Below are 12770 nucleotides of genomic sequence, written 5' to 3'. Positions count from 1 at the left end.
CAAAGAAAGATAAGCTGTTTTATAGCTTTAGCATATTTATGGGCATCTTCAATATAAAGTAGTAATAAAGTTAATTCCAAGTTCCAGGGTTTTGGTTGTATTTATCTTTTACAGGTTTTCTAATTTTACTTAAGCCTAATCTAAGAACACAATATATTAAATTACAGAACTACATGAGATTCAGTTAATGTGCACTATTTGGGAGTATATAATTACCTGGAATGAGATCATGAAATCTTTGATGTTTTTATTTGGCACTAAACCACTCGTGGTAGTAAGAACATTCCTCAGTAGGGATAAACATCAGCAAGACCTTTTGACATTGTGTGATATGGAAGATGAATTCCAATGTGGTGAAGGACAGAATTATACTTTTAGAAGAAGTATGGGTAAAATTGCTCTTGTAGGATGTTGAGCTCTGAGGTCTCAGGAGAAGTAATTAGGGGATCATTGTGGACCTCTTAAAACATATAACCAATTTGTGGCTGTAGTGAAAAAAAACATTAGCAAAACTGCTACCAAGAACAATTATTTTGACTTTAACCCATGAAACAAAGCATTGAACACTACTGAAAGGAGATGATAGGTGTTGACTTAATAAGAATGTTTGGTTTTGATATTGCTGTGCTTCCAATTTTTACCTTTTAATATTATGCTTATTGATCCTTATGAATGTTTTGATCCATTATTGTACTGTTTTTCCAGGATCCATTTTACAACTCTAGTCATGCTTCTGCCTATCTGTAGTGTTTTTCCTAGCTGGGTAAATTTCCTCACACCTGCCCATCTTCAATTTGCTGCTTGGTATATTCACTTAATTCTCCAAATAGGTCAATCATTTTAAATTTAGTCTGATTCTCCACGGTGTTAACTATCCCACTCAACTTGATGTATGTAAATTTAATGAACATGCTGTCTTGTAAAATCCACATCCATGAATGAAAATAGTCTAATGTTTGTAATTCAGTTGACAAAATGTCTGCTCTCTGTTTGCCATTCTCTGCTTGATTACTCCTTGGTGCTCACTAGTTGCATGTATGTGCATGAGTATTAAGATTACATCTTTTTTTCTCTCTCAGTTTTGCCAGAGAAGAAGTGGAAGGTATTTATTTTGTGTTAGTATTTTATCAGCCTAGGATGGAGTCAAGGTGTCTGAAGATAGTAGCAAACTTGGATTTTCCTGGTTTGTGGGAACTTCTGGCCCCATCTGACACATAGGAAAAATCCTGTGGAGCATCTTAAAAGCTGCTGGCTTGACTACATGTCACTGACCTGGTTTCCAGGTCAGGGCCACAACTACCCATTTGGTGTCCTTGTGCAAGTTAGAAAAATGTGTACACCTTCTTTCTTCTGAGAGGACATAGCACCACACAAAGTCACACGGCCTGGTGAGTGAAGTCTTAGTAGGAGCTCAGCACTCTTCACCTCTCAAGCAGGTGCTGCTTTGCATAGCTCAACCATACATTGACGGTTCCAGGTCACAGAGGTTGTGTGTGGTTCTGCTAGTGCTCCCTGAAAACATGATGGGTTTGAGCTTGGCCAGTTTTACCTATGCCAGTACCACTGCCTGGAGACCCTGCCTCTGGAGCTGGACTTTGCTTCCATTACTGTTCAAGGCTGGGTGGGGCTGTGACTATTATCTCTGGCTCCAGCTCCATTTCCCAGAAAATTACCTGCATTTCATGTTTGTCCCAAAATAGGATTAGAAAATTCTATTTGGGAAGTTTTATTATACCTCATTTGACAAACATCTAAAAAGTATATGCAATGTAAAAGAGACAGCAAGTGTAGAAAAAAGTTCTTTTAAAAATTATCTGTGGGGCTTCCTTGGTGGCGCAGTGGTTGAGAATCCGCCTGCCGATGCAGGGGACACGGGTTCGTGCCCCGGTCCGGGAAGATCCCACATGCTGCCGAGCGTCTGGGCCCGTGAGCCATGGCTACTGAGCCTGCGCGTCCGGAGCCTGTGCTCCGCAACGGGAGAGGCCACAACAGTGAAAGGCCCGCGTACCCCCCCCCACACACACACACAAAATTATCTGTGAAGGAGGAAAAAGAAAGGCATATACAAAGGAGAGCTAGGGTTGAGGGAAGGCTTTTTTTTTTTTTTTTTTTTCCCGGTATGCGGGCCTCTCACTGTTGTGGCCTCTCCCGTTGCGGAGCACAGGCTCCGGACGCACAGGCCCAGCGGCCATGGCTCATGGGCTTAGTTGCTCCGCGGCATGTGGGATCTTCCCGGACCAGGGCACGAACCCGTGTCCCCTGCATCGGCAGGCGGATTCTCAACCACTGCGCCACCAGGGAAGCCCTTCTTTTAATTTTTAATCCATTAAGGATTAACATGTTTATATACTGAGACCCAACCAACTGAGAAGAATTTAGTGAAACGGGATTAAAACAGGGTAATTGATGTGCAGTGCCCTTTTAGGAGGTGAGAGGAAAAGAGGATCCAGAGCATAAATGAATGGGATTATCTTTGGATAGAGGCAAGAGTTGGCACAGAAAAATTAGTATGCAAATAAATTGGTAATAGAGGAAACAGGAAATTGAATTATAGGTTCCTTTTCATGGAGGAAATTAAAATTTGCTGACTGAAAATGATAGGTAGAAGCAATGGTTTCATAGCTCCTGGAGAATGGCAAGTTTGAAATGAGTACTCTAGGGAATGTGAGGGGATACTACTAGGATTTCCCATCAATGTTGTAGGAAGTGATGGACCATAAGAGCCTAACTGGGAGAAAATGGAGGGGGTCACGACACTGGAGGTTTTATTGAGGTCAAAAAATAGTTGGCTTGGGAGTGGGAGAAGTGAAAAGATAGAAGATTGAGGTCAGAGAAAAGGATCTTGGAGATTATGATGATACTAGAGGTGGAAGGCCCAGGTGTGGTCATGAAGACCATGGCTGAGGAAAGTGGAAATGAAGATTGCTGTTTGTGGGTGTGAAGGCATGGGCTGGCAGAGGAGTCAACACAAGGTGTTGGCTGCTGAGCGTGTCAGATGGCATTAGCCCCAGAGGAAGTGGGATTTTAGATAATGGAGATAAATAATATGGAAATAAGAATGGAGAGACAAATCCAAGCAACAGGCCTGTGGCCAGCTTACAGGATTTTCCTAAGTGTCAGTTCTCTCATCAATAAGGAGAGGATAGTACATACCTCAAAGGGTTATTACTGAGTATTAAATAAATTGTGCTTATAAGTGTTTTAGCACAGTGCCTGGCTCAGACTTAACCATTATTTAAGATTATAGAAATACCAGGTCCTTGTGAAAAGGTGTAGCAAGTGTTGCTGGGAGAATGAGTGAGAAGGATGGTTCAGAGAGCAGATTTGGAATGAAAATGGGAAGACATGTGAACAACTTGAACTTTGTGTTTTGGAAAATTCCGAAGGACGCCTGACCTTTAGGTTTTGAATGGACTTCTGTTACCTGTGTCTTAACTCTTCCTCTCGGTAGCCTCAGATTTGTCTTGATAGTGGTTTCTTTACTTCCCTCCCCTCCATCAAGTTTGTGTGTATTTATTGTGGCCAATGCACTACAAACTTTTATTTAGTGGACGTTTAAAAAACTACTGTGTTTTTAAAGAATGCAGGATGTTCCATTTTTCTTGTTCTTTTCAAATTATATTTTAAAGCAGAATTTTTATGAATATTTTAATTTAGTTTTTAAAATACTTTATTTTGAAATAATCTTAGACTTACAGAAGAGCTGCAAAAATAGTACAGAGAATTCTTTTATACCCTTCACCCAACTTCCTCTAATGCCAGCATCTTATATAACTTTAGTGCAATTATTAATACTAAGAAATTAATGTTGCTACAGTAGTTACCAAACCACAGACTTTATTCAGATTTTAGCAGTTTTCCCACTCATGTGCTTTTTCTGTTCTAGGTTACAGCCCAGCATCACATCTTATGTTTGGTTTGCCATGTCTCTTTCATCTCCTGGTCAGTGGTACTTCCTCACTCTCATGACCTTGACACTTTCCAAGAATCCTGCTTATTTTTTTAGCATGCCCCTTAATTTTTTTTTCTTCAGTATTTCTTCCCTGTATTTCTGAAATCTGCTCCTAGTGCCAGTCAGACTCACATAGTGAAGTAGCCCAGTGATTCAATTTAATTACAGTTTTTAATTAGAAAGTAATTAACTAGAGGAAAATTACTTTTTGATGCTGCAACTCCCAGTTTCCCCAGGCAAAAAAAGGTGTTTAAGCATGTATATGAAGGTAGTGCTATAAGTGAGTTAATTCATAATGTATGTTGTTAAGGTGTTAATAGAACTTTCACAACAAAACCAATGATTACTCTTCAGATTGACAGACACTAAAGTTTTGATTGATGACTACTCAAAAAATATTTTTAAATGAGCTATATTCAGTTAAATAGCCAACTGATAAGGTTTTTCCATTTAAAGAAATAGATATTTATCTCATATCCACTGAAATATTAGCCTCATTCAAATCATTCCTCAGGCCTTGTACAATTACGTATTCTATGTATTTCCTGTTTATTATTTTATTTATTATAGATATTTATTGAGTTACATATATACCAATATATAGATATATATTGAAGTAAGCTGTTTTTCAGGGCTGTTATAAAATCTGTAGCTACAGTATCATTCTGTATCTATACAGTGTACCACATATCCTGACCTATGTTTGAATGGAAGAATTGGTTAACACACAGAGGTTTATATTGCTTGTGTAGGCCATAAATGTGGGTTTCTGTATTATTCAGTTCTGCTTAGAAAGAAGCCTTATTATAATACAAAGTAAGTTATTTTCAAATAGTGTAGTGGACACTGTTGGTGCCCCTCCAAGACCCCCTTCACCAGGCTGGTTGCGGGTGTACCCATGTGTGAGTGTTGGCTCCTGGTGGTTCACAGCTGCCCTCTTAATCCAGAGATTTGGCCTTAGGGAACTTGGGTCCTGTAGCTAATGGCTGACTGACTTGGGTGGTGTCAAGGCTGGCCTCTCCCTCCAGGTAATATCTACTGTTGTGCACTTCAGGCTGAAGCGAGAATCCAGCTGAGGCCACATTTTCGAATGTCCCTGTCTCAGTCACCTTTTCCTGAGAGCATCTCCCTCATTAGTCACCTGCACCTGCATCCCTGTCCCAGGTCTGCCTCTAGGGAATGTGACCTAAGACAACAGAAATGCGATATGGTCATACTAACCAGCTGTGAACTCACTAATGTGAAAACTGATGACTTGCTCACAAGATACCCTTTACAGTTATCTGGAAACTGCACTAGACTGGGTGTCTGGGCGCCAGTTCTCAAGCTTCTAACAACCAGATAGCTCTGAAAAGTCATTTCATTTCTATGAGCCTGTATTTTCTGTTGTGTAATACATACATGGAGTTTAGACTATGTGATATTCAAAATCTCATGCTGAAGGTTTTGCCTTAAGGCAGGGGCTTATTAAATAGAGATGCTTGGCTCCTGCATTGCCTCCCACCTCCAGGTTCCTGGATAGCTTTGGAAGATGTTCAGCTTAACTTGAATTGGAACTGTAACATAAAATATGGTTGTGCATTTTCTAGGAAGAAGCTTCCAATACATTTCACCAGGACTCTGTGACACTCAGAGGTTCAGTGCCAGTGTCTTGTAGAGTTTTCTTCTTTTTTAGCCCTGTTCTCCACTGATAAAGATTCAAAATCCATTCTAAAAATCCTGTACCCTATTCCATAGATACATACATTTTTTTTTTCTTTCCATCACTCCCTTATTTCTCTTTTTCCTTTTGTAAAGGGCAGAACTCTTCTTACTCTTTCGAGTGCCATTTCTTCCTGGATGTAAAGAGAAGGACCATTTGTTAGATGAAGTTACATACCTAGTGAGTGATCCTGGAAGGTTTGTGTGATGATGTAGTTGATTTCAAACTTCTCTGTAGTATCATTTCTTCTTTGTTTCCTCTTGTTTTTAAGCATGCACTCTCATCAAACTTTTGTTATGGAGTTGAGTGTCATATTTAGACAAGAGAGGTGGGATAAGCCAGAGAAAAGAAGTTGGGAGAACTCTGGGTTTCTTCCTTAATTCCAAACATACAACTTTTGTGTATAAGCTCATGTCGTCTTGAAGATGCCTTTCCAGAAAGAAAGTAGTAGCCTTTTCTTTCTTACAACTCTCCACCTTAAAATTTTATTTTGATTTCAGCCACAGCTAATGGGTTTTCTGTTTTTTAGTTTTCTATATCTAGTAAGTATTTTAATTTGCTGGTTAAAGAGGCTAGGTCACATTTGGCCATTAGACAGAAAATAAAAAATACAGTGAATAATTTAAAGCAGATGTTCTCTGTGCTGTTAGGTGCCCCTCACACATACCTTTTATAACAATTGCTCCTTAACTTCCTCATTACTTTTTCTTAGTTAAATTCTTTATAGATTATATAAGCTGTCTCCACTCATAATTTAAAAAAAATCAACATATAATGCCTTACTGTACTATATAATAAAACAGTATGTATTTCAGTGTAAACAGTTGGCCATCGACTACTCAAGAAGGCACAATAAAGTCACATTCTGGAGTCTTTGCCTCATGCCACTGTGAGTACAACAGCTACGATGTAGGTTGATATAGGTATGCTGTTCTGTTGATTCAGATACCGCAAGCAGCATTGTCCTGGGATACCTAAATTTCAGAAATGGAACACAAATGATGGTAAAGCTTAAAACAAAAACAGTGTAACCATAATTTACAGAGTAGTTGGATTCTTGGAAAATTCAATGTATATTAAGTTACATAATATATAAAGTATTAAATATGTAACAATTTACATATTAATTCTGTTGTACATCTGATTTCATTGAATTAGAGTCTAGGCGTAGATAATTACGATTTTCCCTCTCTCGTTCTCTCCATGTATCTCTCTGTGGGATGCAGGACAGTTTCTTATTGTGTAAGATTAGCTCATGTGTTGCAGAATGTCTAGCACACCTTTCCCCTGTAAATGCTGGTAGCATCACCTCAGTCACCATGACAACCAAAATGCCCCGAGACGTTTCCAGAATGCTTCCTAAGTGGTGTTAAGGTGTATTGAAAATCACTGGCTTAGAGAAAAAAAAAAAGAAACAAAATAAACCATTATTCACATAATAGGATATTTCTAACCAGAATAGCCAAGAGTGACATTACTAATTGCTACCTTTTACTGGAGTGTCAAATGGGACAACTTCTAAGATCTTAAATTTTGTATCAAGGTGAAATGAAGGGAATTTTGACTTTTAATTGCTTCAAAGTTATGGTAGCCAAAAACTGAGTCAGCTAAAGGCATAAACTGTGGTGTCTGAATTGCAGGACCCTTATGAAATTTAGAAGAAATTTAACTTTCTGGGCTCCCTAGGTGATCCAAAGTCCTGATTTTTATGGGCACGTTTCTGAGTGGATATGTAGTTTATATGCATTAAGATGTCCTACACTGCACACAGATGACCCAAGGCTAAGATCAGGAGGAAATCCATTTGAGCTGCCCTCTCCTTCAGCCATTTCTGTCTTACCTCAACCTCCCTTCCTTTGTCAACTGAGCTGATGGATTCTGGTCACAATTCATATCTTTACGTGGATATTCTTGACTTGTATTTTTTAGTCAGAATTAGGCCTGTAGCAAGATCTAGCTTACCTAAACCTTTATTTTGATTGGTGCTGTTGAGAAATGTTAGGTTTTTAGGTGGTACTTCTTTTTATGAGTGCCACTTTTATGTGATTTAGAACATGCAATAAATTAATTATTGAATATTTTTGATAGGGGTGGAGAAGAGACAGTTAAAACTGTAGGATGCTTCACCTTTTGCTAGGATCAGTATTAGGTATTTGGTATGTGCTTGTAGCTTATCAGAATCTGGAAAGGGATTGGCTTATTTACCTTTTAATTCTTATGATATATGGAGCAGCGCTTTCAGAATGGTGCAAGATGGCTTCAGGTACAGCTCTTGTAAAAATATGTTTATATTTTAAAATATATTTATCTATATAAATTATAAATATTATATATTACATATAATATATAATATTTATAATTTATATAGATAAATACATCTATATATAATATATATATTTCACAATTATATATAAATTGTGAATCCTAATAAGCTTATGGAAGGCAGAAATCTTCAACTGTCTAATTATCTATAGTGATGTGAATGTAATTTTACTAGCCTGCTGTGAATTTAAAAAGTTTTTCTGGTAAGTGTTTTACCTGCTAAAATGATCTAGAATACTCTGTTCTCTGTATCTCGAGGTCCTTTCTCTTTTTTCTCCTGGCAGAGCTACATGTAAATCATTCCAAAACAGTTAATGCTGCTTTAGTCACAAATTATTGATTTTCTGTTCATTGTGTATGTAGAACTGTTGATCTACTTAGATTCTAAAACGAGTCTTTTTGTGTTTTCCAGGAAGATATGAATTTAAATGAAGATAAAAAGGCACCATTGCGGGAAAAGGACTTCAGTATCAAAAAAGAAATGGTGATGCAGTACATTAATACTGCTTCCAAGACAGTAAGTAAAACTGTCAAGTTGAGAGGTACTGCTGAAGCATGTTGTGGTATGGAAAACAATACATTTGCCTAATGAAGTGCCTAAGTTTGCGGGCAACCGTAATCATAGAGCTTTTGTATGTATAATTAAAGGTACAAGTATTATAATAAGTTTGTTTAATTTGAAAGTATTTCTCACCTTATAACTTTTAAACTGCTTTTGCTTTTTGGCCACTCACACTGTTAAGCACTGTGGTTGCTTGGTCCACTCGCTCTGGGACACCCCCCCCTTGTTAGTGAATTAAGATGGGTATTGATTTCTAATGTCACTATAAACTGGGATAATACTTGTATTATAGAAAAGTGAGACTGATTTTACTCTAACTACCTAAATCAGGATACATAATAGTGGCTTAGAGGCATATCTTTAATGTGAGTTTCCCTGTGGATAAAATTAGGTTGTAACAAATTATAAATGTAGACACTGAAAGGAGCATTAAGAATCCACGTGGCTGCCACTTTTCTAGGGAAACATGAAATATGTGGGTGGAAGTAATAACTAAATGTCTGAGAAACATGACCGGCACACAGAATCAATTATATTTATTTCATGGAACAACAAATGAGCTTTGTTGTCATAAAAAAAATTGCGACTAGGTGGATTGGATGAAAAATATAAAATGGAAGCTAATGAAGAAGCAAGGCTCGGTAGAAAGACAGTAGAAAATGCTTTTGGCTGAATATAAAATAGAATTGGATTGGAGAAAAATAACTAAACACACTGTAGTTTTCACTGGATACTTTAACCCAAGGCCAGCTTATAAGAGTATAAGTTATTTATACTTTAACTCCATTTATCTACTAGACCAGTCAGTGATTCTGAGGTATTTCTTTTGGAAGAAAGACTCAAGTGATGTTTAATTTTTAAACATGTCTCATTTTTTGGCTGCCTGATGTTGAGATGTAGAATTCACTGAGTACTGTGCTTTTCCCAGTTCTTTCTATGGGCTCTGTATCTTGCCATTGAGATGTGAATTGCTTTTGTCCCTTGATGATACTTGGCCATCACAAATTAACAGTGGGGATTTAGGAGTCAGAGCTCCGTGTTTTGGATTGACTATTTATCCTCTGTTTGATCTTGGATGTCTTATTTTATCTTTCTGATCCTCAATCCCCTCGTCCATAAGATGGGGCTAATACCTACACCATAGGCTTGTTGTTAGAATTAAATTGTTTATTCTGTGATTAGAACGTAACAGATTTTTAACTGGTTGCTGCCTCTTGTGGTAGCAGTGGTTGTAGTAGCAATTGTTTTTTATTTTTCTTTGTGATTTACTGTTGAAATTCTTACTGTTGAAATCATTACACCACAATTAAAAATATAAGTAAATGTACCTCCGTAAAAATACAAATTTCTTATTAGTGAGTCTACATTTCTAAGACATTCATTTGTTCACTCAACACATTTATTAAGCATCTGTATGTCGGGCACTTAATAAAAGTGTCTGTATTTAAGGCCCTGGCAATTGAGCACCAAGATAGTGTGTCATTGTATCCTATGGAGCAATGAGACACACATGACAGAAACACACACATGTAATGGGAGGTGAAATGGGATGTGGGGAAAAAAAATGCAGGGGAGTGGAGATGGTGTACCTGTTTTATGTAGAGTCATCAGGACAGAGTCTCCTGTTAGGGAATTTTAAATCCAACAAGCATGAATCCACTTAGTAAAATTACAAGAGATAATACATTAGTTAGAACTGGTATAGAAAATCCTAGCATAATAGTGCAGTTTAATTCTGTAATTTCAGATAAACAGACTTAATAGAATAAACCATTTTGAACTTCTTCACAGTGGATCTGTTTCAGCTTACATTTGCTGATTTTAAAGTTTAATACTCTAATTATTTTGGACTTGGGCTGGAATTTATTTACCAGAATTAAGTAATTAGATTATCAGGATTGAAGTAGATTAGTTATCTAAGGTATGATTAAAGCATTTAATTGGTGTGTGGAGAGTCATGGCTTTTCCTAGGAGGGTTCTGAATAATTAAGCAAATGGTTAACATTGTAGAAAGTTCAAGCTGACCAGTCATCTGTTTTTGCTCTGGAAGTAAAAACACATTTTATTAACTCTAGGATATGGACTTTGTTATACCAGTATATTTAGGTTAATGAGTACTGAAAAAGTTTCTCTGAGAAAAACAAAGTTCATAGATAGGTTGTTCTAGAGAGGATGTGGGGACTTTGTCAGATGTTAACATTTTAGCCTTAGACTTTGCTTTGAGATTCTCTTTTGTGGGTAAGCATTAATATTATTTTTTGGAAAATAGTATTGGTGCCTATAGTTGATTTCTTGAAAACACTTTTGAAATGTTAACACTCAAAATAGCCCTAGAGTAGATCAGCTTGGTTTTAAAATAGGAAAAAACAAAAAACCCAATAAAAACCATCAATCAAACTAGGTTGTTTCCAAGATCTTAGTAGGTTTCAGTTTAGGTGGCCAAATAGTAAGACTGAATTTCTTCAGTTAGGAAAGATTATTAAAATTTACTAAGCAAATATCATATTTGAGGCTAAAAATGCCAGATTCACGTGTTTCCAAGTTCCTAGGGCATGGGTATATGATCCAGGTTTGGCCAGTACAGTCTGATGGCCAGGTCTGGTGGAGGCTTCTGAGAAAGGTTTCTCTCCCTCATAAAAGGGTCCAGAGCAGGAAAGTTGCCTTTCCCTGCTACTTGTCGTGGCTGTGAGGGGGTGTGGGGTGCTTGACGCCTGATGTCATGGAGCTGCTGCTCTGGCCCAGTGCAGTCCTGCCTCCAAACTCTTCCATTATGTGAGGTGATGCCAGTTCTTATTGAAGCTGCTTTAAGCTGGGATTTTGCTTTGCTGCTGTAAACATCCTGATAGACCATCCAGATACACTTTGGCCTATGTGGGCTATCTCTTTAATTCACTCTGGAAATTTCTCTTTCCATCCAAAGGAGTATCTTAAAAGATCCTCCCCTCACCCAGTATACTCAGAGCATAGATGGGGAGGCACTACAAGGCCAGGTGCCCATCCCTTGGTAAATGACTTGTGCTTAGCAGCAAGTTTATTGGAGAAAACTTCTTTCAAAAAAGAATGATACAGATTTTACCTATGTACGATTACTTGCTGGAGGGTAAGACTATTCTGCAATTAGTGGTAAGGACCTTATAAGTAGCATGTGACATGATAGTCCAAATGGAAGAGAACCCACAGTTCCTGAACAAGGTAGGATGAAGAAAATTCTAGAACAAGAGAGGATCTCTTAAACCACAGTTGCCAAAGAATCTTCCTATTTTCTAAATGGAAGTGAGCTAGAATTTAAAATACAAATCTACCATATAAATGTATTTAATTATGCTTAACCCAACTGTGAGTATAATTCTCTTTTATTATGTGTGGTTCAATGATTTTTAGTCCTTTTTTTCCTTAAACATTTTTTAAAGCCCCCTTCAGATATTAAGTGATGATTTTTGTAGTCAAGGTTCTTGTGCTTTGAGTGGAACCAGCCAGGCTTGGGAGATATATCCTAATAGAGTTGCTGCCTTCACCAAGTTTTCCTTTTCTTATTTCTTTTTTGTTTAGGTGTATCATACCCTTTATCTGTGACATCAGTGTATATGTTGTGTTTATTTTCTGGGTGTATTTTGTCTGGGTAATATGGAAGTCTCCCATGACAGGGTTGACAGAAAACCATGGATTAATTTATATGCAACTAAAGAATGTTAAGAGGATAGCTGTAGAGAGTAGGATTTAGATCAATGAGTTGCCTACACCCCCCTACTCCCACCCCAACCTGTTGCAAAGGATTAGTAAAAATAAAATCTCTTTTCTATTTGTTGAGAAGAAAGAATTTGCTGTTCCACTTTTAGGGTTTTTCAGGGTGAGGCGTGGCAATTCAAAACTAGAGACAACTTAAGAGAGGCCAAAACCTATATCCCAGAAAGTGAAAGGAGGAAGAGGAGAATCAGCCAGGCGTGTTTGAGCGATAGGACAGGAGAACCAGAAAGATGTCTGGTCCTCTGTGGGGAGGTGGAGTTTCAGGGGAGAGAGAGAGAGAGACATTTAAAGAGTTTTGAGGGATATTTTGTTTTATGCTGTGTAGTATAACACCTTTATGATGTCTTTAAGAACAATTATGTCTCTAAGAACCATTCATCTTCTTTTTCTTTTTTCCTAATTTATTTTTGTATATTGAGATGACGACACTGTCCAGGCAGTTTACTTCTATACAGACTACAACCACTACAACTACGACCTATCAGCAC

The 12770-nt window shown here is 37.6% G+C and overlaps 1 protein-coding gene across 2 annotated transcripts in view; it reads left to right on the top strand.

Moving 5' to 3' along the window:
- The window catches only part of DIAPH3 (diaphanous related formin 3), a 565809-nt gene that overhangs the window by 77056 nt on the left and 475983 nt on the right, over positions 1–12770 (top strand). For both annotated transcript variants that reach the window (XM_067016329.1, XM_059042398.2), the window contains one exon: positions 8389–8493. In XM_067016329.1, the coding sequence (XP_066872430.1) occupies positions 8389–8493 (105 nt within the window). The remainder of the gene's footprint in view (positions 1–8388; positions 8494–12770) is intronic.

Source organism: Kogia breviceps, chromosome 16 (genome assembly GCF_026419965.1).
Source record: "Kogia breviceps isolate mKogBre1 chromosome 16, mKogBre1 haplotype 1, whole genome shotgun sequence".
Taxonomy (NCBI): Eukaryota; Metazoa; Chordata; class Mammalia; order Artiodactyla; family Physeteridae; genus Kogia; species Kogia breviceps.
Note: the sequence above shows the minus strand (reverse complement) of the source record. Positions and strands in the feature narration are given on the sequence as shown.